This window comes from Halichoerus grypus, chromosome 1 (genome assembly GCF_964656455.1).
Source record: "Halichoerus grypus chromosome 1, mHalGry1.hap1.1, whole genome shotgun sequence".
NCBI classification, from domain to species: Eukaryota; Metazoa; Chordata; class Mammalia; order Carnivora; family Phocidae; genus Halichoerus; species Halichoerus grypus.
Window position 1 is genome coordinate 215250074 of NC_135712.1, and position 24149 is coordinate 215274222.

Below are 24149 nucleotides of genomic sequence, written 5' to 3' on the forward strand. Positions count from 1 at the left end.
CTCCAGGGGGAGAGGATTGGCTGTCAATGGAAGGAAGCCCCTGAAAGGCTTTAAGCAAAGGCTCCAAGACACTCGATTAAATTTGGAGGAGATTGGATTCTAAAGGGTAAGGAGGAGTAAGTGGTTGAGGCTGGGGGTTGTCATGAGAAGCAGGGGACAGTGCAAAATTAAAGCGTGGAGTCCCTTGTTCCAAAATTATTACAAATCTCAAGATGGTGGCAGCAGAGCATTAAATCAAACATGGGGCCCTGGATGACCCCCTGGGCTGCGTGCCCGGTGAAGCTGGCCGTGGCAGGATCCACAACAGAGGCCCCATTCAAGGTCTGCTTTGGAGGTAATGAGCTGATCAAGATTTGGGCAGAGACTGGACACTGGGTGGGATGTCTTGCCTGTGGCTCTCCTAGGTGTCACTGGGCCACGCACCCCTGCCCCCAACGAAAACCCCTTCTCCATGGGAATGACCAGGCTGAGACGCCGGTGTGTGTGTGGGGGGGTGTCTCCCAGGCACTAATTAGATGCTACATTGTCACGGATGTTATGGAAGTGTGTCCTGAAGTCCTGTGTTCAGGTAGGGGCCAGAGGAGAGCCTCATGCCCACCTTTGGGGATGGGTCTGTGCTGGGGCCCTGACCTCTCTACCCAGCCTTCTGGCCACCCTGATGTGGCTCCAGGACCTGGAAGAGGCTCTTCCTGGCATATTCATCTTCCTAACTGCTGGTCACTGGTCAGCGTCCCTTCCTCCAGGAACCCCGCCCCCAGGCTGCAGCTCCAGGTCTTGACCCCCCCACCCCAGGTTGCGCAAGGAGCCCGGCTTTATGCTCTCCGACCTCCCCGTGTCCCCTCTTCAGGGCATTGGGGTACTCTGACACTATGGGTGTGCTCAGCAGTTTGGGGGTTCCAGCCCTGTCTGCACTTCCCATCGGGTACCTGGCCCAGAAGAGGGCTCATTTCTCCTCCCCTCCTGTCTCCCCACCTCCTCCCCTCCCCACCCCCCCGCGACCCCCTCCCTCTCGCCCCGCCCGTCTCCCCGCCCCTCCCCCGTCCCTCCCGTCTCCCCGCCCCGCCCTCCCCTCCCGTCTCCCCGCCCCCTCCCTTGCCCTCCCCCCGCCCGCTCGCCCCCTTCCCTTCCCCTCCCTTGCCTTCGTCCCTCCCTCCCCTCCCGTCGCCCCGCCCCTTCCCCTGCCCACCCCCACCCCTTCCGTCGCCCCTCCCCTCCCTCCCGTCTCCCCTTCCCTTGCCTTCGTCCCGCCCCTCCCCTCCCGTCGCCCCGCCCCCTCCCCTCCCCGCCCTCCTCCCGCCCGCCCCGCCCCGCGGCCGCCGCACCGACAAGATGGCGGCGGGTGGGAGCGGCGGGCGCGCGTCGTGCCCGCCGGGGGTCGGCCCGGGCGCGGGGGGCGGCCCCGGGCCCAGCGCCAACGCCGCCCCCGCCCCCGGCAACGCGGCCGCCGCCGCCGCCGCCCCGGCCCCCGCCGCCCCCGGGCCGCCCCCCGCGCCCGCGCCCGGGCCGGGGCCGGGACCGGGGCCGGGGCCGGGGTCGGGGCCGGGGCCGGGCGCGCAGGCCGCGGCGGGCGGGGAGCGGGCGGCCGAGGAGCCGGGGGCGGCGGCGCTGCTGCGCGAGCCCGTCTACAACTGGCAGGCCACCAAGCCCACGCTGAAGGAGCGCTTCGCCTTCCTCTTCAACAACGAGGTGCTCTGCGACGTGCACTTCCTGGTGGGCAAGGGGCTCGGCGCGCAGCGCATCCCGGCGCACAGGTGGGCCGCCGCCCCGCACCCCGCGCCCTGGGACCCGCCGCCCCCATCCCCGGGCCCTGCCATCCCCCTCCCCCACCGCCCCATCCGCGGGCCCTGCCATCCGCGGCACCCGACCACTCCAGGGACCCGCCACCCCACAGGATCCCGGGGACCCACTTTGCCCCAGGCCTGTGACCCTGCCAGGCCCCCCTCCACCGCTCAGCCCTCTGATACGAGCCATACCCTGGCCTTGGGACCCCCGCCTCTCCATCCCCCCGCAGACTCCTGCCAGCCAGTCCAGGATCTCCAGGCACAGCCGCCCCCACCGTCCTGCCCCAGTGACCTCCTGCACCAAGTGCCCCATCCTTCCCCGGTGGTGACCCCCAGGCCCCCACCAGACCCCCGCCTCCTGAACCCAGAAGCCCAGACTCCTAAACCACATAACCCCCTCAGTGATCCCAGTTCTGTGACACCCCAGCCCCATGTCCGCCCTGGCCTCCAGGCCTTCTCTCTGAAAAAGGGGGCATTGTTGGCCCAGGTCCGGCCCCCCCTGCCAGTCTCCAGGGTGCAGCCGTGAGACCCCAGGGCAGGGTGGGACTGATACCAGACTCCCCGTCCATTCCCTGTCTCTCTGACTGCTCCCCGTCGCACTCCAGGGAGCTGGGGGAGGGGGCCTCACTGGGAGGGCTCCACTGGGGGAGAGGGGCTGGGGGGTTCCTTGCCACTGGCCTGGAATGTTCCGCAGTCTGCTGGGAGCGGTCCGCCCTGCCTTTCTGACATGTGGCCTTTATTTAACCTGTGCCTTTGAGATGTTTCTTTCTGGCTTTTTCTTGGTTATTTATGTACAACTGGATCTAGATTCCTGCCTACAGAAGGTTCCAGGCCTGTGGATGGGTCCCCAGGACCTCCCGTGGCTCCTCCCTCCCCTGTGTGTGTGCAGCCACATGGGCCTCACCCCCACCCAAGCCTGGAGTAGGGGGACTGATCCCTGAGGCACCCTCATGTCCACCTGTGCTCCGAAATACTGCTTAGCCCAGTCTGGCCTTTAAAGCTCCCCCCCCCCACCCCGCTCCCACCAAGCTTCAGGGAACACATGGAGTGAGCAAGGTGAGGCTGCGTGGGCTCCTGCCCCCCGACCCAAGCCCTTTGGGGATGGGGCCAGGTGGATGCAGCTGGAAACCCCACAGGGAGGGGGAAGGGGGACCTCAGGGTTTCTGCTTCAGGGCAGCGAGGGGGTCCCCCGGGCACCACTAACCTTAGGACATGTACTCGACTGTGTGTGGCTGTTGGTGGTGAAGAAGGGATGAGGAAGGTGGGCATGGGGACCCCCAGAGAAGTGGGGAGAAGGGTGTGGCGCTGCTGGGCTCAGGAGAATGGCTGGGAGCAAGGGCTCTGGTAGGAAGGTCAGCCCGGCGTGATACTTAGTGAGCTTTTCTGAGAGCAGCAGGGAGATACAGGGCCTGGGAGGGGATGACAGGGATCCGTGCCCTGAGCAAGTGGTGCTGAGCAGGGCGAGGGGGAGGGGAGGCCTGGAGAGCAGAGGGGCTGGGCACGCAGCAGGGGCAAGGGGGCACTGCGGGCCAGAGGGACATCGTCGGCTTTGAAGGGGGGGCCCAGCTGTAGATGGAGCCTGCAGGCGCTTGGTGAGGACCATAGAAACAGGGCTCCTCTCCCTGGTGTGGTGAGGTGGCAGCTTGGTAGGGGAGGGAGAGCGGGGCTGCGGCGGGGGGCCCCCGGACCCTGGCTCCAGCATCGGGGGGAAGGACAGAGCGGTGGGAGGTAATGGGGCAGCCTGGGGGGGTGTAGATGGGGGGTCAGTGCTTAGGAATGGCTGTGAGGAGCCACTCTGAAAGTGGGGTCTGGGATGAGGCTCTTCTGGGCATGCTGACATTCACCTTCAGACGGGCCCACCCACTGGACCCGTGGCTTCTCCCACTGGTGGCCACACGAGCCCCGAGTCCCCAGGGAGCCTGGCCCCCGGCACACCTTGCTGGCTCCTGCAGGCGTCGGTCATCCCTGGGCCCCAAAGACTCCCTGAGCATGTGTGTTTGATGTCCAGAGAGGGTCCGGGTCAGGCTGATAGCACTTTTCTTGTCCCATTTGCCCTGGTATTGATGCCCCACTATTTGGCCTTTACTGATAGAGGTTCTAGTTCTTTTTCTTTCTTTTCTCCCTTTGGGTCATGATTTTGTACAGATTGGTGAAATCAGGTAGATCGCTGCCCAGCGAGTGGCCCTGGGCTTTCTGTGCCTCAGTTTCCCCACCTGTGAACTGGGACTGACCACTCGGATGCCTCCACCCCAGGACTTCTGGGAGGATTGACTTAGTGACCCAACCAAGTGCTTATCACAGTGGTCCAGGGTGAGCTTAAATAAAGGTGGGGACATCATCCAGGGCGTGAGGCAGGCAAGTCTAGAGGCCGTGGTAGGAGGAGAGGCAGAATCCGAGTGTGGAGCATGGAGGAGGTGAGGCTCCGTACCCCAGAGCCCCGATGGTGCGTACAGGTGCTCCCCGCCTGGGCCCAGACCCCAGGAAGTGATGGTAACCTGACCGTGGGGAAACCTGGCACACCCCACCTGGGCCAGGGGTCACGGTCAACTTCAGAGTGATGTAGAGCGGCCTCTCAGGGACCCCTGATGGGACAGGACCAGAAGGGCACCTCGCCTCTGTAGTTCCTCCCCAAACCCATAACCCCAGTGTCGTGGGTTGAGTGGTGGCCCCCCAAAAGGTGTGTCTTCATCCCAGTCCCTCGTACCTGTGAGTGGGACCTTATTTGGAAAAGGGTCTTTGCAGATGTGATTAAGTTCAGGGTCTCGAGATGAGATCATCCTGGATTATCTGGTGGGCTCTAAACCCGATGACAAGTGTCCTCCTAAGAGACACAGAGGAGAAGCCCCTTGGTGAGCATGGAGTCAGGCATTGGAGTGCTGTGGCCAGAGGCCAGGGGACCCCTGGGGCCCGTGGAGCTGGAAGAGGCAGGTAGGAGCCTCCCCTGGAGCCTCCCGAGGGCCCTGCCGCTCCTCCATCTGGGGCTTCTGGCCTCCAGGACGGGGAGAGGATGAAATCCTGTTGTCGGGAGTCGCCTGGCGTGTGCTGCCGTGTTAGAGCAGTCGTGGGAAGCCGAGATCTCCAGACTGATCGCGGGAAAGCAGCTGACAAGCCCAGATCAGGGACACGCTGCGGGACACCTGGCCGGGCGTCCTGGAGGCTGTCAAGGTCACGAGAAACAAGGAAAGGTGGAGATGTTGCCACACGCTAGGGGCGCTGGGAAGGAGGTGACCAGATGCCACGTGGGGCCCCAGGTGGTGTCCTGGGGCAGAGAGGGGTTAGCGCCAGAACATGGGAACCAGTGCGGCTGAGGCCGCCTCCAAAAAGTGGGGGCTCGTGCCAATCCCCCCGCGACCCTCCCCCCGGGCGGGCATGGGCTCCGGGCGCAGGCTGACCTGGGCTGTGGGGCAGGAGGGCCGGCATCCGTGTAGGCTGAGGAGCGGGCCCTGGCCCCCGGTCCCGAGGCTCTGCCTGGCCTTCACCCTGTGCGCTTTTCCCTCTAAGCTCCCGATGACGGGCACCCCCGTGGTGGTGGTCGTGGGCTTGCTCCTCTCCTTCCCTGCTGCCTTCGGAGCCCCCGGAGAAGGCCTGGCATGCAGTAGGTGCTCAGTAACTGCAGGGCACCGACCTGCCCAAATCAGATGTCTGCGCTCCCTTGCCGGGCGGGCCCTGCGGACATGCTGCGGGGCTCAGGGAGGGCGGCCCTCGCGTGCGAGCCAGGGAAGGACCTGACGCCGCCGCGGTCAGGATCTCAGATGCCCGAGCCCGTCCGCCTGGGAGGATGTAGCAGAGAAGGCCAGCGCGCGGAACGGGCCTTCTGGGGTCTCTCCTGGCATCGATCCGTGTTCTGCTACAAGAACAGTTTTTGATGACTCTGGCTTTCCGGTATGTTTTGAGAACTGCTGAGGCCCTTGTTCCCAATTTTATTCTTTGTCAAGACTTCTTCAGCTGGTTGCACATTTACCCTTTTGGCATCGATCGCCCACCCGTCCCTCCCCACCCCCCTCAAACAGTCATGGACACATGGTGCTGGAGGGAAGCTGTCCCTCCGCGGCCGACATTCCAGCCCGGCATCAGCCAACTTAGGTAAACAGCCTCCGTTCCCCGTACTTAATTCTGCCCAGCAGGACAGGTGTGGACGACACATCAGTGAATGAGCACGGCCGTGTCCCAGTAAAACTTCATTTGCAGAAACAAGGGGTTGGCCGGTTTGCGGGCCCCTGGGCAGACTCATGGTTCCGTAGGATCTCTAGAATCAGTTTGTCAAGTGCTGAAGGAATTTACTGGGGGGGCGGGTCCGCCAGCGATACGGGCCTGGGGAGAGCGAAGTTTAGGGAACAGAGTGTATCTGGGAGCAGGGTCTCTCTCCGTTTGTTCAGGGCGGTTTTTGTGTTCCTAGGACAGTTTTGTGGTTTTCTCCATGAGGCTTTTGCACATTTATTGCTGATTTTTGCTCACGTATTTTTTTCTCTGTTGTGGATAATCTTCCTTATATTTTTCCAGCTGGCTCTTGCTGGGAAGGTGTATGTCTTTTGCATATTTATTTCTATCTGGTTTGAGTGATTTCTGTCCGAGCCCTTGTTCACGTTAATAATTGTTCGGTGGATTCTGTGGTCTGGCACTGTCCGGTACTTCCCTGTGATGACGGGAATGTTCTCGTTACACCGTCCAGCCTAGCTGCACGTGGCTACTGAGTGTTTGAATACAACAGTCGCAACTGAGGAGTTGAATCTTTCATTTTTTAAAAAGATTTTATTTAGTTATTTGGGAGAGAGCGAGCACGAGTGGGGGGTGGAGAGGCAGAGGGAGAGGGAGAAGCAGACTCCCCGCTGAGCAGGGAGCCCAATGCGGGGCTCGATCCCAGGAACCCGAGGTCATGACCTGAGCTGAAGGCAGACGCTTAACGACTGAGCCACCCAGGCGCCTTCGTACCGCACTTCTGACCACAGGACATTGCTCCGTAACAGGTGAGAGCAAGGAGCCTTTGTGTTTTGTTTTTCATTGACAAATGGGACCACGGGTGCTGGTTTCCGACGGCTTCTCTCAAGTTTCTCTCGATTCCCTGCTTGTGGAGGGTTTTCGTGAGTGTGAGTGTGGGGTGCTCCCAAGCCCTTTCCCGGAGTCTGGTCTGTTTGGCCTGACAACTGTCTGTGTGGCAAGTGTGCACCGCCGTGTGGCCGCCGCCCCCTGAGGTCCCCCTGCCCACTTGCTGCCATCACCGGCCTGCCTTCTGTCTCTCCCGGCCTGCTGTTTCTAGAAATTTCATGTAATTGGAGTGATACAGCATGTCATCTTCAGTCTGGCTTCTTGAAAGTTTTTGAGGGGCGCCCGGGGGGCTCGGTCAGTTAAGCATCTGCCTTCGGCTCTGGTCGTGATCTCGGGGTCCTGGGATCGAGTCCTGCGTCAGGCTCCCTGCTCAGCGGGAAGCCTGCTTCTCCCTCTCCCACTGCCCCTGCCCCTGTGCTCTCTCTTTCCCTCTCTCTCTCTGTCTCAAATAAATAAAATGTTTAAATAAAAGAAAAAGTTTTTGGGATTCATCCACGTTGTTGTGTGTATCAGTACACTCAACCCTTGAACCATGTGGGGGTTAGGGGAGCCGGCCTCCTGCACAGCCGAAAATCCACATGTAACTCCACCCCTGAGACCTCACCCACTGACAGCCCAGTGGGGACCGCACGGCTCACGAGTGCACGCACAGTGCGTGCTCTGTTACCACCGTGTGCTGTGTTCTTAGAACCAAGGGAGCCATAAGGAAGAGAAAGGGCGTTTTGAGTCCCATGCCGCCTTCACTGAGAAACATCCGCCGGTGTGTGGACCCGCACTGTTCAAGGGTCAGCTACAGCCCGGTTACCCTTCTTTTTTTATTTTAATTTTATTTGTGAGGGGGAGGGGCAGAGGGAGAGGGAGAATCCCGAGCAGGCTCCTCGCTCAGTGTGGAGCCTGACGCGGGGCTCGATCTCACGGCCCTGAGAGCATGACGGGAGCCGAAATCAAGAGTCCAAGGCTTTTTTTTTTTTTTTTGAAGATTTTATTCATTTGACAGAGAGAGACACAGCGAGAGAGGGAACACAAGCAGGGGGAGTGGGAGAGGGAGAAGCAGGCTTCCCGCGGAGCAGGGAGCCCGATGCGGGGCTCGATCCCAGGACCCTGGGACCATGACCTGAGCCGAAGGCAGACACTTGACCGACTGAGCCGCCCAGGGGTCCCAGCTCAGTTACGGTTATTGCTAAAGTAATTCACACTGTCGCTGAATTCAGCCGCAGGGACGGACCGCGGTGTGTCCACTCACCAGCCGCCGGGCATCCGGGCTGTGTGCGGTTTCCGGCTGCCGTGTGCACTGGGGCACGAGTCTGTGTGTGGACACACGGTTCCTTTACTCTTGGACAAATACCTGGGAGCGGACCCTTGGAACTGGGGGTAACTCTGACATTTGACAGTTTAAGAAAGCGCCAGCCTGGGGCGCCTGGGTGGCTCCGTCGTTAAGCGTCTGCCTTCGGCTCAGGTCATGATCCCAGGGTCCTGGGATCGAGCCCCGCATCGGGCTCCCTGCTCGGCGGGAAGCCTGCTTCTCCCTCTCCCACTCCCCCTGCTCATGCTCTCTGTCAAATAAATAAAGTCTTTAAAAAAAATAAAGCAAGCAAGCGCCAGCCTGCTTTGCGGTGCGTCCACACCGCCTGCCCCGCGTGCTGGCCTCGCGGCCGCACTGCCCCCCCTCTCCCCCCATCTCTGGGAGGGTCTGCCCACAGCCGCTGTCCCTTCTGAAATGTCTGGGGGGCTTCCCTTTGGGGAGAGGTTTTCAGGGGCTCGTTCTGTGCTTGCCTGTGTTCCGAGCGTCTCCTTCTGGAGTCCGTCCGAAGGACATCATCCCTTCATCTAAGCTGTCCTAGTTTGTTGGCATGAAACTGTTGAAATTCTTTCATCTTTAGGGTCCGCAGTGACGGTCCCGCCCTCGCTGCTGATTTTGTGGCTTGTGTCTCTTCCGTGGGCGGCGGGTTCTGGGTGCCCCCCTGCGCCTGGGCTCACGAGGTCCCACCGTCCCCTCGTGGGCTTCCTTCTCCGCTTGGGTGGGTTTGCTCCCCACTGTCGGACGCCTGAAGCGGGAGCTCCCCTGGCTGATTCCCAGGCTTTGCCTCGTGGATTTGCCACATTTGCTTCTAACGGCGCCTCTTTCCTCGTGGCGGGTGGCGTTTCCATTTTCAGGCCGGCTGAGATCTTTCCTCCTTTGCCGCGCGTTCCTCCCCCCGTGGGTTGCTTCGAAGTGTGTTCGTTTCCAAACATTTGGGGATTTCTCAGATTTCCTCTGGTTGTGGACGGCTAATTCCTCTGCTTGGAGAGCGTGCCCTGGCAGACGTCAGCCCTGGTCGTGCGCTCGCCTGGGGACCGTTCCGTGTGCGCGTGGAGGGTTCGGTCGGGCCGGCGGTGCCGGGTGGGCCGCGGTCTGTGCGCCGCTCCGCCGGCCTTCGAGAACAGTCCGGAAACTCCAGCTCTGGAGGTCCGGCGGTCTCTCTCTCCCTCAGCGCTCAGCTTGTGCTTCGCGTACCCGGGGGTCCGTTGCCAGGGGCGTGCGCACCCACGACTACCCCCCGCTGCCAGCGCACGGCCCCCTGAGCCCGGGAAATGTGCATCTCCAGTGAACGCCGGATCCTGACGCCCGTCGTGTCAGATTCACGCCGTGTCTGCGGCCTGGGCCTCCCTCAGCCCCCGCGGCCACTCCCGCTGTGTGGCTGGATGCCAGGCATCCTTCCCGGGGCACCGTGGCCGGAGGCCTGCCACTGCCGTCCCCTCCGAGTGGCTCTCCCCGGGGGACACTGTGAGGCTCTGCGCACGCCGTGTCCTCTCCGTGTTGCCCAGGCCGTCGTGCTGGGTGAGGATTCTCCCCGCGCACGGCTGCGGCCCAGGGGTTTGCTGGCGGTGCTCTTCCGCGTCCGTGACCGCTTCTGCGTTCATCAGCTGGAGTCTGAAGAGCGGTCCCTTCTTTCCGCTCCTCCGCTCACGCGGTTAGGTGGTTCTGTCTTCGTGGACGTGGGTATGTATGTTTTGCAGTACGTGTACGATGTCGTGGCTCGTGTTGTCCCAGATTTGGCCATCCCGCGTCCTCCTAACTCTTCCCCGTCGCACTCGGAGCGTTTTATTTGCTGGCCCCACGAGACACTCCAAGCTCGTCTTGTCCTTTCCCCGCTCCGGCCCCAGAGTCCGCCACGTCTCCAGGGAGCTGGTCCCGTTTGTTGGTGTGGGATGTAGACCCCAAGCTCCGGGCGCTGGGCGTCCCCTCGCCGCCGGGCTGCCCGTGTGTGGAGCCGCAGGATGGTCCCCATGCCTCCACTCCAGGCCAGCACCCCGGAATCCGCGGCCCTCCCGCACTTGTCACCCTGTGCCCTCGGCGGAGAACCCGGCTCGCACCGTCCGCCACATGCCTGCTTCGTGGCGCCGCCCAGAGCAACGACTCTCTGCTCGGGAGCGACACCGAGGAAGCGCGGGGCCGCGGCCTCTCCGGGGGGGCGCCCACTTGTGCGCGGCTCTCTTGGCCCTCGCCCCGTTCCCAAAATACTTGGGTGTTCCCGCCTCATTCAGCCCTGCCCCAGCCCCGGCTCCCACCCTCTCCTCTCTGTCTCTGTGGACAGGACTCCTCCGGGGACCTCCTGGGAGTGGGGTCCTGCGGGATGTGTCCTTCGGGGTCTGGCTCCTCTAGCTGAGCCCAGTGTCCTTGGGGTCCCTGCACGTCGTGGCAGGTGTCAGGGTCCCTTCCTTCCTGAGGCTGGAGCGTGTTCCCGCGTGGGGACAGAAGGACAGGTTGTGTGTGTCCTTCATCCACGGACACGGGTGCGCCCCCCTTCTGGCCGCTGGGACGCACGCTCTGTGAGCACGGGTGTGCAGCCCGTGGGGACGCGTGCGCCCATCTCTCCCGCACGAGCACCAGGCGTGAGCTGCTGGGTGTCGGCCGCTCGGGCTGGGCCAGCAGAGGAGCTGCCAGACGGTTCCCACAGCGGCCGCGTACCTCGCGCTCCCACCGGTCTCGCCGCGGGTCCTGCTCTCTCCGCATCCCTGTGGCCTCTCGTCACGGTCTGCATGGTTCGTCCCGGCCGTCTGCGTGGGGCGAGGCGGCGTCCCCCGGGGGGCAGATCGGGGCTTGGAGAAGAACGGGCGGCCAGCCAGGCGGGAGGGGCCGGAGGCGCGAGGGGGTGTGAGCGGAGGGCCCGGGGGTGCAGACACTCCTCAGACAGGCGGTCTCGCGGGGGGCGTGCGGTCAGCGGCCTCTTCCTGTGGCGCTGGAACCCGTTTTCCGGCGGGAGAGTGAGGTGCTTCCCCCAAGCTGGAGAGGAGGACCGGGAAGGCACTTTATTTATGGAGCGCGTGTGGGGGTGCAGTGAGGGGCCTGGGGCCGCCGAGGACACGGGTGAGGCTGGCCGCGCCTGGGGCAGGGCCACAGAGGCGTTTCCTGTCCCGTCCTGGGGCCAGACGTCCAAGGCCAAGGTGTCGCGGAGGCTCCGGGGACGGTCCTTCCTGCCTCTCCCAGCTCCTGGGGCTCCAGGCGTCCCCGGGCTCGTGGCCGCGTCCCTCCCGTGTCTGTATCTGTTGCCACGTGGCTTCTCCCTGTGTCTGTGCCCAGAGTCCCCTCTCATGAGGACACCAGCGTGGGACTAGGGCCACCCTGCTCCCATATGACCTCACGTGAACCAGTCACGTCCATGAACACGATTTCCAAGTGAGGTCCCATTCTGGCTTTCCGGGTGGACGTGACTTCTGGGGGAGGCTGTCCTCCCCACTTGGATTCCCATCTGGTCCCCTGTCTCGGGTCTGGTCCCCAGACGTGCTCAAGCCCCGTGCACACGGCGGCCCGAACGAGGGCCTGGGAGGCGTGCCCCAGGATGGCGGGGAAGGTAGGAGCCGGGGAAGGAGGTCCTTCTCCCCGTTAAGAGTCGGGGGCTGCCCAGGGCGCCTGGGTGGTTCAGATGGTTAAGCGTCTGCCTTCGGCTCAGGTCATGATCCCGGGGTCCTGGGATCGAGCCCCACGTCAGGCTCCCTGCTAGGCGGGAAGCCTGCTTCTCTCTCTGCCTCTCTCTCTCTCTCTGACTCTCATGAATAAATAAATAAAAAAACATTAAAAAAAAAAAAAAAGAATCGGGGGCTGCCCAGCCTGGGGTTCGCTGGGAGCCATGGGCAGGCTGGGAAGGAGGGTGTGGGGGCCGCTCTGAGCCCCACATGTGTCACGATGGGGACCCCGGGAGGGGGTGTGGTGCAGGGCCTTGTGGACCCGGGGACGGGTGCTCTGAGGCGGATGGGCCACGGGGTGAGCCCTGGAGACTGTGGGTGGACAGCACAGAGCACAGAGTGGGCAGCCCCATGGAGTGCTCCGGCTGGGGCGGGTTGCAGCTGGCTCGAAGGAAAATGGGGGGGCGCCTCACTTCTTGTCCTCACCCACTGGGCCTTCCTGTCCTTTCGCTGAGAAGTCACGGGCAGGTGGGTCCCGTGTGGTCACATCACTCTGGATGAATCCTTCGGCCTCACGACTACCACCTCCTAACGCTCCCCTGTGCTCCTGCCATTCCCCAGGCCCCGATGCCCTTCCCTGCGGCCTCAGCCCCGCTCCGATGTCCCTGCCAAGCCTTCCCTGACCCTCACTTCCCAACACAGGCTTATGTGGTTCCTGCCCCACAGTCAGGCTGTCCATGCACTGGACCTGTCCTGCCTCCCTCCAGGACAGCCAGGACCCTAGCGCCCACAGCCTGAGCACGGGGGGGTGGTGTGCTGGGGGGGGGGGGACACCCACAGCCTGAGCACAGGGGGGTGGTGTGCGTGGGGGGGACACCCACAGCCTGAGCACGGGGGGGTGGTGTGCGTGGGGGGGACACCCACAGCCCGAGCACGGGGGGGGGTGTGTGCGTGGGGGGGGACACCCACAGCCCGAGCACAGGGGGTGGTGGTGTGCGTGGGGGGGGACACCCACAGCCTGAGCACGGGAAGGGTGGTGTGCGTGGCGGGGGACACCCACAGCCCGAGCGCAGGGGGTGTGTGTTTGGGGGGCACGGAGGACCTGCTGTTGCTGGGCCGGCTGCATAGCCTCACTCCTTGGCACCCCCCTTCTGGAAGCATCTGCCACTAGGATGTTCTGGGCCAGTGTCATCTGGGGCGCCGGCCGGAGCCGCTCCCCCAGCACCTCCTGTGGGGACACGTGGGGCCCTGACAGCCCCCAGACTGGGGTGCCGGGAACAGGCGGGGCCGCGAGGAGGGTAACCGGGCTCTTCTCTGACGCCAGGTTCGTGCTGGCCGTGGGCAGCGCCGTCTTCGACGCCATGTTCAACGGGGGGATGGCCACCACATCCACCGAGATCGAGCTGCCCGACGTGGAGCCGGCCGCCTTCCTGGCGCTGCTCAAGTAAGACTTCTAGATCTTTCCCGGAGGGGCGGGATGGAGGAGCCTGATGTTGTCAGACATGGAGACGCAGTTGAGGAAGAGGGCAGGGAGACCCCCAGCGACAGGGCCTCCGGAGCCCCCGGCTCCCGCAGGGTTCCAGGACTGCCTCTGAAGTGAGGGGTGGGCTCTGGAGGCCCCCACCCCGTTTTCATTTTTGTATGTTTTTAACTGAGACGTAATTCCCAGATGGGACAGTCCACCCATTGGCAGCGCACACTTCAGTGGTTTGTAATGTGTCCGCAGCGTTGGCGACGGATTCCACGCCCCGTCACCCGCTCCCCTCCCCCGGCCCCCACGAGCCCCCTTCCCGTCCGTGGATGAGCCTGTTCTGGACGTGTCACCCACGTGGACTCACACCCCGCGTGGCCTTCTGTGTCTGGTTCCCTCCCTGAGCGTCGTGGGCTCGGGGTCCGTCCCGGGGCCGCGCGTGCGAGTCCCCATTCTCACCCGTTGTGGTCAACAAGGGTTGTGGAAGAAGTAAGATAATGTAAGAATGTTCAATACCAGCTCTAGTTGTTTCTTCTTGAGCCTCAGAATTCCCTCAAGTGCGTTAGCATCAGAGCGGTGAGCACCCAGGGCGGGGGCTGCGCGCTCCGAGCAGGGGGGAAGCGAGGCTGTGGGCTGGCCGGGCTCTTTCCCTCCGCTGAGCACAGGCCTCTCGCTTCCAGAAACACCGGGTGTAAATCATGGTGGGGAACTTTACAGACTGTTCCAAACAGTTAACATGTCTTTTTAAATGCAGAGTTTATATTTTCTCTTTCGATTATAAAGATGGCACAGACTCAGAGGGGGAGAGAGAGAGGAAGGAAGGAAAGAAAGGAAACAAACGAAAGTTCAGCAGGTGTGAAGGACAGGACGAGCCGCCCCCCTGCCGTGTCCAAGGCCGCGTGGGTGCTCCCCTCCCCGCCGTCCGCAGCTCACTGCCAGGCGGGGCTTTGTTCCCGTTGGTCCCGTCCGCGGACGCCCCTTAATGCGCGCCGCTGTCTGATACGCTTGGACGCTTGGTCCTGTGTGCTACTCCCAGCGTCTTCCCGGGGACAAGTAGCACTTTGGGGAACAATCTCATGGATTTGTCATCATGTAACTTCTCAGATTGCTAAGACCAGGGGTGGATGGGCTCCGTCCCCACCACTCACCCTGCGGCTGGTATTGTAAAAGCAGCCGGACTATTTGTAAACGATCGGGGAGGGGAGGCTGGGTGCCAGTAAAACTTCATGTACAAGAACAGGTGACAAAACCATGATGAGCTATCACTTCGTACCCACCTGGGCAACTATTACGAAAAACATAGAAAACAAAAGAAGATAACAAGGATCAGTGAGGAGTGGGGATTGGGACCCCCGTGCGGGGCCAGTGCGGATGGGAGACGTGGCCACCTCGCAGGACAGGAGGGAGGTCCCTCAAGAGGTTTAAACGTGGAGTCACCATGTGACCCAGCAATTCCGCTGCTGAATGTCTATGTGAGAACTGAGAGCAGGGACTCAAACAGGTACCCGCGCACCCATGTTCACAGCGGCACGATCCACACGGGATGGACACAACTCAAGTGTCCACCCACGGGTGCAGGATAAACACCACGTGTCCATCTACACGCTAGAATGTTAACATGGACGGACCCCGAGGACACCGAGCTCAGTGAGCCAGACCCCGAAGGACACATCCCGCAGGACCCCACTCCCAGGAAGTCTCCAGAGGAGTCCCGTCCACACAGACAGAAAGGAGAGGGTGGGAGCCGGGGCTGGGGCAGGGGGTGGGGAGTCCATGCTTCACGGGGACAGAGTCTCAGTTTAGGGAGATGGAACGTTCTGGAAATGGAGGGTGGGGGTGGTCGCAGGACAGGGTGAGTGTGCCTCATGCCACTGAAGCGTATGCCTAAAAATGCTTACAGTGGTTATGCTGTGCATGTATTTTTTAAAGTTTTATTTAAGTAATTTTTAGCCCCGATGTAGGGCTTGAACTCACAACCCTGAGATCAAGAGTTGCATGTTCTTCCGACTGAGCCAGCCAGGCGCCCCCTTGTTGTGTGTAGTTTATTGTAATCTTTAAAAAAAAAAATAAAAGAGGTGTTCATGAGAAAACACACAAACAGGTGACGGGTTGCAATTAGCCAAAACCCTGGCTTAGATTGAACTCAGGAGGGATGCTGGGTTCCGGCCATAGCCTCCGTCCTCTGGCTCCCGGTTCCCATCGCTCCCGCTGAGCTGCTCCCCCCGGGCTGACGCTGTCCTCCCCGCTGGTGTGTGAGCGGCCGACCCCGTCACAGGTGCGCTCACTGCACTGCTGACCTCGGGTCCGGGGTCTCCCTGACCCCACAGGATTATAGCTGCTGATGTGTGAGGCTGTGTGCGGCTTCCAGCACATTCTCGGGGGACCCCGGACACGGGCATAGCCTTCTAGGCCTTGCTCTTGCTCTTCATGCTGCATCCCGCCGGCTTCGGCCCAGGGTTCTCATCTCTCCACCGCCTCGTTCTGTCAAATTGACCGTACGTCCACGTTCCGAGTGCGGGGACGGTGGTGGTCATAGTGCCTGGGTCAGGCTGGCCTTCCTGGTCCTGCGACCTGCCCAGAACTCGCTGAGCCTTGCAGCCACGTGGACGGCCGTCCCAGGGCAGATCCCACGCAGGTGCCTCCAGGGGAGTGGGGGGCCTTCCGCGTTGGTGCCCTGGCACGGGCCGTCACACCGGGAAGGAAGGGGCCCGCCGTATAGACCCGCGTTCCGGTGGTGGAGTGTGGGTGGGAGAGCCTCTGGCTGGTCTTGGTGGATAATGGTCTTTGCCAGGTCATAGGGCAACAGACGCTGGTTCTGGAAGGCTCCTGGGGCTGGGCTGGTGGGGCAGGGGCTGGAGTGATGTCTGCCAGCAGGGTCTGACGGTCCTAGCGTCCTGTCTTAGGTTTCTCTACTCGGATGAGGTTCAGATCGGACCCGAGACGGTCATGACCACGCTGTACACAGCCAAGAAGTACGCGGTGCCCGCGCTCGAGGCCCACTGCGTGGAATTCCTGAAGAAGAACCTCCGGGCTGACAATGCGTTCATGCTGCTGACGCAGGTGCGGGACGAGGACGCGGGGTGGGGGGCGGGGCAAGGTCAGGTGTGCTGGGACGGGGGGGGGGGGGGCAGGTGAGGTCAGTGGGACCAGGCGAAGGCGCAGGCGCGCGGGGCCGGGCGAGGGCGTGGCGCCAGGTGAGGACACGGGCTCGCGCGCGGGAGAGGGCGCGGGTGCACGGGGGTTGGGGGCGCGAGGCCTGTGAGAACGCGGGTGTGCGGGTGCGGGGCGAGGACGCGGGTGCGAGGGGTCCGGCGGAGGCCTGGGGCAGGGGCACCAGGTGAGGATGACGTACAGGGACCGAGTGAGGAGGAAGGGGCGCAGGGACCTGGCGATGACGCGGGGGTGGGGCTGGGGCGCAGGGGGAGGGGTGAGTACGGGGGCGGGGCAAGGACGAAGAGTGGATGGGGGGGTTGGGGAAGGTAAGGACCGGGTGCGCAGGGGTTAGGCGAGGACGCTGGGCCGGGCGAGGAAGCGGGCGCGCTGTGCGGGTGGGTTAGGGTGCGGATGCAGTGGGGGGCGGGTGAGAACGCGGGTGCATAGGGGCAGGGCCGGGACCCTGAGACTGGGCAAGGACCGAGGTGTGCTGGTGGGGAGGGCGGGTGAGGGCGCGCGGGGGTGGGGGGGCGAAGGCGCGGCTTGCGGGAGTCGGTGAGGACGAAGGCGCGCGGGGGCCGGGTGAAGGACGCGGGTGGGCGTGGGTGCGGGCCGAGGAGGAGGGTGTGGGGGGGGGAGGCAGGGAGAGAGCGCAGGCGTGCGCGGGTTACGGGAGGGCCTGAGACCGACGGGGATGGATCTCTGAGTGTTTGATGCCCCTTAAATTTTGCGACCCAGTGAGAGCTTCCCTTCCCTCCCCTCCCGTCCCCTCATCCCAACCTGGTCCTTTCCAGCAGAGCGCCTGGCCCTTGTTTGGCTAAAGATTTTCCGCCTACGTTTTGACGCTCTTTTTCAGGGGTCGGGTGTGGGGAGAAAGTTATCATGACGCTTCTTGGAGTGGGTCCCTTTCAGGCTCTGTAGTCCCAGGCATGGGGGTGGGGCTGGCGTGGCCACGGGGACTGGAGGCAGGGAAGGATGTGGACACGGGCGGGTAGGGGACAGGGCCGCCCAGGGGATGGGGGGCGTGACCGGGCCAGAGCCGGGCCTGTCGTGTGGCACAGAGAGCCGTGGCCGCGGGGCTTGTGCTGGCCGGGAGCCGCCTGGGCGAGGGAGCCAGAATCTTCTCGGCTCCGGGTTCCCGCACCCCGCGGGCAGGTTCCTGGTGGAGCAACCTCCGGGGGGCGGAAGTGCACGGCTCCCCTGTCCGTCGGCCTTGCGGGTCGCGCGGTCCCCTCCCCGGGGCCTCCTGCCTTCCCCGGGGGGCCTGTCCTGTCCGCGGACCCCGTGTCCGGCCGTGGAGGTGCGGGCCCTGTGGTGCCCGGGCTCCGGGCCGCAGCTCCCGAGTCTGTGTGGGCCCCGCGGCCCGCGCCGCGTGAGATTCATGACGAGGTGTGACCCGAGGGGCGTCCGGGGCCCCGCCTCGGGCCGTGGGTTGACCCGCGGCCTCTCGCCAGGCGCGTCTCTTCGACGAGCCGCAGCTGGCCAGCCTGTGCCTGGAGAACATCGACAAGAACACGGCCGACGCCATCACGGCCGAGGGCTTCACCGACATCGACCTGGGTGAGGCCCTGGGGCGCCGGGGCGCGTGGCCGCCGTGGGGCGCTGAGAGCCCGCGAGGCCGCTGAGCTGGTCCCGTGCCCGCAGACACGCTGGTGGCCGTGCTGGAGCGGGACACCCTGGGCATCCGGGAGGTGCGCCTGTTCAGCGCCGTCGTCCGCTGGTCCGAGGCCGAGTGTCAGCGGCAACAGCTGCCCGTGACCCCCGAGAACAAGCGCAAGGTGCTGGGCAAGGCGCTCGCCCTCATCCGCTTCCCGCTCATGACCATCGAGGAGTTTGCCGCAGGTAACGGTCAGGGGGCGGGGGCCGCTCGGCGGGAGCACGACCCCCAGGGACCCCAGGTGTGACCCCGAGCCAGCTGTGGGCAGCGCGGGTGGGCCGCTCTGCCGAGGACGCCCTTGCCGTGTCGCGTGGACAGCATGGAGCGCGTGTCCGTGTGTAAAGACCCAACGCCCCACAGACGTCACCCGACGGGCGCCTGGGTTCCCTTCCCTCCGCGTCCCGAGTGCCCGTGCGCGCGCTGGGCCACCGCGGGCCCCCGGCTTGGGTTCACGTCCTGGGGGCCGGGCTCTGGCTTCAGCATCCTCGGCAAGCCTGCGTGGGCTGGGAGGTGGCCGGGCCCCGGGCCGAGGTGGGGGCAGCCCGACCGCGCTTCCTGCCCCGTGTGGACGCGGTGCTGCCCGCCTCCTCTCCGGGCTCCGGGGCTGGCGGGTCCCGGGGAACCCCCCGTGGGTTGCCAGATTGAGCGGCAGCGGTAAAGAACTGCTTGGCACGGCTGTGGTGCGCGCGCTTCTGCAGAGTAGTTGTCTCTGACGGGAAGTTCAGGTCCGGCCCTTCCGTCCGTGCCCGGATCGCTCATTCATCGAACGCGTAGTGAGTGCCTCTCGTGTGTGGGGACCACGGGGGCCTGGGCGCTACGGACCGGGGCCAGGTGGTTGTCAGGGGGCCAGGAGCACCGACGTGGCCCAGGGGGCCCAGGGGCACCAGGCTGTGACAGAGCCGCTCTGTCCCGTCCCCACGCCAGCGGCAACCTTGCTGGGCCCTTCCCTCCCCAGCCTGGCTTGCACCCCCAAAACCGCTCTCCCTGTTCACGGGGACGCTCAACCCCTGGGGCCCGAAGCCCTGCAGGTGCCATCCGTTCACCCTCGGTGTGGAGCCTCTGCTGCTTCCTGTGCCCCCCACTGCCCCTCGCCCCTCCCGTGAGGGTCCCCCCAGGCCGCCCCTGCTCTGCCCAAGGTCACTGGGAATGACCCTGTGTGTGTCCTCTGGGGTTGGACCTTGTGGCCCTTCGTCACTCAGCATGTTTTAGAGAACGCCCCTGCTTCTCTGTCCCACTGGAAAATACGAGACGAGACAGAAGTTGGAAAAAACTCCGCCCAGCTGAGTGCGCCCCGGCCGCGGTCTGATGTATTTGTCCTTCTGCGTGTCCTATGCAGAGATTAAAGAGAAGCATGGTTAACACTCTGTATTCCACTTTGTATCTTCCTTACTCACCAAGAGCTGTCCCCACGGGTCCCCCGGGGCCACCCTGTCCTGAGCCCCGGGCTGTCACCAGCCTGCAGAGGCCAGCTCCCAGCGCTCGCCACCCCACCTCTGCCTCTGGGTTGCCCCCTCCCGGACCCCCCCTCCGGATCGGGTCCTGTCTCGCGAGTCGCCCCTTGGCAGCTGACGGCTCCTCGTGAGCCTGGGCAGGGCGGCCTGGGGCCGGGAGGGGCATGTTGCCCCAGGAGCCGGTGAATCGGACGCCCCTCCAAGTGCCAGGGCGGGGCTGTCCTGCCCTGGGGCTGCCGGGACCCCCCCACCCCCCGCCGCCCCCGGGCGTCCTCACCTGAGATGCCCGTGCGGTGCCCTCGGGGCTCACGGCCGCCTTCCCCGCCCCCCCCCAGCCGCCAGGCCGGCCCCCACCGCAGCCCGACCTCCGCCCCCTGTGCCCGCAGGGCCCGCGCAGTCGGGCATCCTCGTGGACCGCGAGGTGGTCAGCCTCTTCCTGCACTTCACCGTCAACCCCAAGCCGCGTGTCGACTTCATCGACCGGCCGCGCTGCTGCCTCCGGGGAAAGGAGTGCAGCATCAACCGCTTCCAGCAGGTGGAGAGCCGCTGGGGGTACAGTGGTACCAGCGACCGCATCAGGTGGGCTGCCGCGCGGGGCGGGGGGCCGGCGGGGGGCGGGGCGGGGGGCCGGCGGGGGCGGGGGCCGGCGGGGGGCGGGGCGGGGGGCCGGCAGGGGGCGGGGGTGGGGGCCGGCCGCGCGCGGGGTGGGGGGGCGGGGGTGGGGATGGGGGCCGGGCGTGGGGGGTGGGGGCTGGCAGGGGGTGGGGGCTGGCAGGGGATGGGGGTGCGGCCGGGCGCGGGGGGTGGGGGCCGGGGCCGGGCGCGAGGTGGGGGGCCGGCGGGGGTGGGGGCCGGGGCGGCGGGGGCACGGAGGGCCGGCGAGGGCCGGCCGGGCGCGGGGGGTGGGGGCCGGGGGCCGGGCGCGAGGTGGGGGGCCGGCGGGGGGCGGGGCGGGGGGCGGGGCGGGGGGCGGGGGTGGGGGGCCGGCAGGGGGTGGGGGTGGGGATGGGGGCCGGGCGCGAGGTGGGGGGCCGGCGGGGGGCGGGGGTGGGGGGCCGGCCGCGCGCGGGGTGGGGGGCCGGCGGGGGGCGGGGGTGGGGATGGGGGCCGGGCGCGGGGGTGGGGGGCCGCGCGTGGGGGGTGGGGGCTGGCAGGGGATGGGGGTGCGGGCCGGGCGCGGGGGGTGGGGGCCGGCGGGGGCGGGGGGTGGGGGCCGGGGCCGGGCGCGAGGTGGGGGCCGGCGGGGGTGGGGGCCGGCGGGGGCGGCCTTGCGCTGGGCCCTGGCTTAGCACCTCGCCTGTCCGCGGCTCAGGTTCTCGGTCAACAAGCGCATCTTCGTGGTTGGCTTCGGGCTCTACGGCTCCATCCACGGGCCCACGGATTACCAAGTGAACATCCAGGTGCCCACCCCGTGTCCTGCCCCCATCAGCCTGCTCGTGGGTCACAGACTCCGTGCGGCTCGCCCTCCGTGGGGTCCTGCGGGGGGGGCGCGGGGGGCCCTGGTGAGCAGCGCCCGCTCGCGCCCCCGCAGATCATCCACACGGACAGCAACACTGTGCTGGGCCAGAACGACACGGGCTTCAGCTGCGACGGGTCCGCCAGCACCTTCCGGGTCATGTTCAAGGAGCCCGTGGAGGTGCTGCCCAGCGTCAACTACACGGCCTGCGCCACGCTCAAGGTGTGCCTCTCCCCGACCCCGTCAGGACCCCGACCCGCAGTCGCGGGGCTGTAGGGCGCGGCCATCGCCACGGGGGGGCTGCCACCCCGAGGCCCCCGGTAGGACACCCTCGGGAGGGGCTCCGCCGCCCCCCGCCCTGCTGGGGCCCCGGGGTGCCTGACTGCTGGGACCCCGTCCCCCCTCCCCCAGGGCCCGGACTCCCACTACGGCACCAAGGGCCTGCGCAAGGTGACCCACGAGTCCCCCACGACGGGGGCCAAGACGTGCTTCACCTTCTGCTACGCGGCGGGCAACAACAATGGCACGTCCGTGGAGGACGGCCAGATCCCCGAGGTCATCTTCTACACCTAGGCCCCCAGGCCCCCGACGCCACCTGGTGCACGGAGGCCGCGTGTGCGCTCCCTGCCCCGTTTCTGGGCGTCAGGAGAGGCTCACTCCCGTGGCGAGCCTGGCTGCCTGCTCAGAGGAGCCGGGCAGGGGCTGTGAGACCGGCCCCCAGGACTTGGGGCGGGGTAGGGGGGCGGGAGGCAGGGCTGTGGGCGGAGGGGCCGCCGGGTCCTTGGGCGCGGGAGTCCTGCACGCCGTCCCTGCAGCCCGGGGCTGCCTGAGCACAGGCTTCAGACGGGATCTGTCTCATGTTTGTCCGGTCTCAGCGCACATGGCAATGCATCTTGGCTCCCCACTCCTCGGGTAGGAGGCAGTCTGGGGGGGCACCCCTAGTGCATTTGCTTGGGGTCTCGGGTTCTGGTCTATTCACTGGGGATGCTTAGGCCACCCCGGCCCCCAACACACTGGCCTCGGCCCCCCCCCCGAGGTCCTGCAGGCTGGCTTTCTGCCAGGCCCGGGCCCACCCAGTGGGCCCAGTGAAGGGCCACCCTCTTCCAGCCCCTGCAGCCACGGGCATGGATCGCAGACCCCCGTCTGCCCGGGCAGTGCTGTGGGTCCGCCGTGGCGGCCAGGTCCCCAGGTGGCCCGCCTGCCCCCCACCTTGTACATACTGCAGCCCTGCCCCCCCCAGCCTCTGAGTGAGCGCTCTGGCCAGAGGTGCTGGAGGGTGCAGCCCCTCCCCCAAGTCCCTGCCACCTCCCCACGTGTGTTCCCACCCCAGTGATTCCTTCTGGAAATTGTCCTCCCCAAAGCCATGGAAGGTGTGCCCTCCTCACACCATACCCCCAAATAATTTTTTTAAATAAAGGAATGAAATGTAACCGCCCTGACCCGCGTGCTTCTTCAGTGGGACAGGAGCCTGGCAGCTTTGCGATCTGGCTCTTGTCTCTGCAGCTGCTTCCCCCACCGTAAGATTGGGGGGCCCATGGAAGGGCCTTCTGCCCGTGTCTGGAATCACAGTCTCCTGGCACAGACGTCCCCGCCTTGAGGCACCCAGTAGCATTGGGGACCCTCCCCATGCCCTCTGTCCTCTGCACAAACTTCTGGTTTGCCCATCCTGCCCCTGCTGTCCAGCAATGGGGGACCCCAGGGAAGGCTCTGCCCTCTGGACCTGGGGCTGTGCCTGGCACGGAGTAGGTCTCTAGGCCGTGCCTGTGCATCTCGGGTAACCTGACCCGGCTTCCCCACTTGGCTCTGCTCCATGTGTCAGGGAATCCCCAAGAACAGGCAGAGAGAGAACAGGGCCTGATAGCTAAGAATTTTCCAAAATGAGTAGACATCCATACATTTAAAAATCTGTGAGCCAAAGTGAGATTAAAAAAAAAAACAACTCGCATATACCCAAACTGCTAAAAACCAAAGGGAGAAAAAAATCTTAAAAACGAGAGGGGCGCCTGGGTGGCTCAACTGGTTAAGCATCTGACTCTTGGTTTTGGCTCAGGTCATGATCTTGGGGTTGTGAGATCGAGCCCTGTGTCGGGGGGGCTCCACTCTCAGTGTGGAGTCTGCTTCTCCCTCTGCCCCTCCCCTAACTCATTAGCGCACGGTCTCTCTCAAATAAATAAATCTTAAAAAAACTACCACCAAACTAGAATTCTATGCCCTTCAAAAATGAAAATAAAGATAAATGAAGTTAAAAGAAAACAAACAGCAAGATGGGGGACCAAAACTCAACTATGTCAATTATGTTAAACGTATACAGATCTAAACACTCCCAATTAAAAGATAAAGACTGTCAGACTGGATACAAAACCAAAACTAAACTAGTTCCGAATTACCAGAGTCTCACTTCAATTACAAAGAAACAGAAAAACTGAAGGTAAAAGGTGCTAAGTTTCACTACACAAACTAACCTTAGAAGAAAGTGGGTGTGTCTGCATCACTGTCAGGCAAAGGGGGCTCAAGGGCAGCAAGTACTACTGGAAGGGTGGGACATCTCAGCGATGAATGGGTCAACTCGACGGGAAGAAAGAACAGCCCTAAGTGTATGCACCATAGCACGGGTTTGAAATTGCTAAATCCAGAGTCAGCAGAACAAAACGAGAAACCTCTAATCCTAGTTGGAAATGAACACCATCACACCCCCTCAATGAGAAAGATTTCACCTGATCAGCATCCGTAGAATGCTGCACTCTGATGGCAGTAGAATCAAACCAGAAATAAATCATAGGAAGATAAAAACATGTTTACATAAATATAGGCTAAAAAGCCATATGGAAATTAGGAAATATTTTGAACTGAACAATAATCTGATAGTACTATTCCAAAATTGTAGGATCCTGTTAAAGTGGAATTGGGGAAATTTATATTTTATGCACAGATTAGAAAAGAAGAAAGGTTTAAAACCAAAGGTCTAAGTTTTCATCTTAAGAAACGAGAACAACAGCAAATTCGATCCCCAAAATGGGAAATAAAATGCTGAGACCAAAAATGAAGCAGAAAATGAATGAGATACAAAACAAACCATTAGCTGGTTTCTTGATGGAATCGTAGCAAAAACAAAAACATTTTTTTTTTAAGAGCGAAAAACCCAAGAGTGATGTCCAGACTGAAAAGGGGGCAAGCACTACAGACCCTACAGATCCTGAGGACACAGTAAGGGGGGTCATTTCTGGTTAGGATATAGAGAGTCACGGCAGACTGT

At 63.8% G+C, this 24149-nt stretch overlaps 1 protein-coding gene across 1 annotated transcript; it reads left to right on the top strand.

Annotated features, from left to right (window-relative positions):
* The first annotated feature begins 1320 nt into the window (after nucleotides 1–1320).
* On the top strand, nucleotides 1321–22326 carry BTBD2 (BTB domain containing 2). Its single transcript, XM_036069973.2, has 9 exons — nucleotides 1321–1751; nucleotides 13033–13152; nucleotides 16083–16239; nucleotides 17787–17892; nucleotides 17977–18174; nucleotides 19827–20019; nucleotides 20753–20840; nucleotides 20972–21118; nucleotides 21308–22326. Exons 1-9 carry the CDS (start codon nucleotides 1330–1332, stop codon nucleotides 21467–21469), a joined length of 1593 nt encoding a protein of 530 aa, XP_035925866.2. The 5' UTR covers nucleotides 1321–1329; the 3' UTR covers nucleotides 21470–22326.
* The last annotated feature ends 1823 nt before the right edge of the window (nucleotides 22327–24149 follow it).

What these genes read in the sequence shown, in the direction of transcription:
- BTBD2 (XM_036069973.2), top strand. Translation starts at nt 1,330, where the DNA reads ATGGCGGCGGGTGGGAGCGGCGGGCGCGCGTCGTGCCCGCCGGGGGTC. An exon ending in CAGCGCATCCCGGCGCACAG is followed by an intron (nt 1,752 to 13,032) that starts GTGGGCCGCCGC and finishes CTCTGACGCCAG; the next exon opens with GTTCGTGCTGGCCGTGGGCA. An exon ending in ATTACCAAGTGAACATCCAG is followed by an intron (nt 20,841 to 20,971) that starts GTGCCCACCCCG and finishes GCGCCCCCGCAG; the next exon opens with ATCATCCACACGGACAGCAA.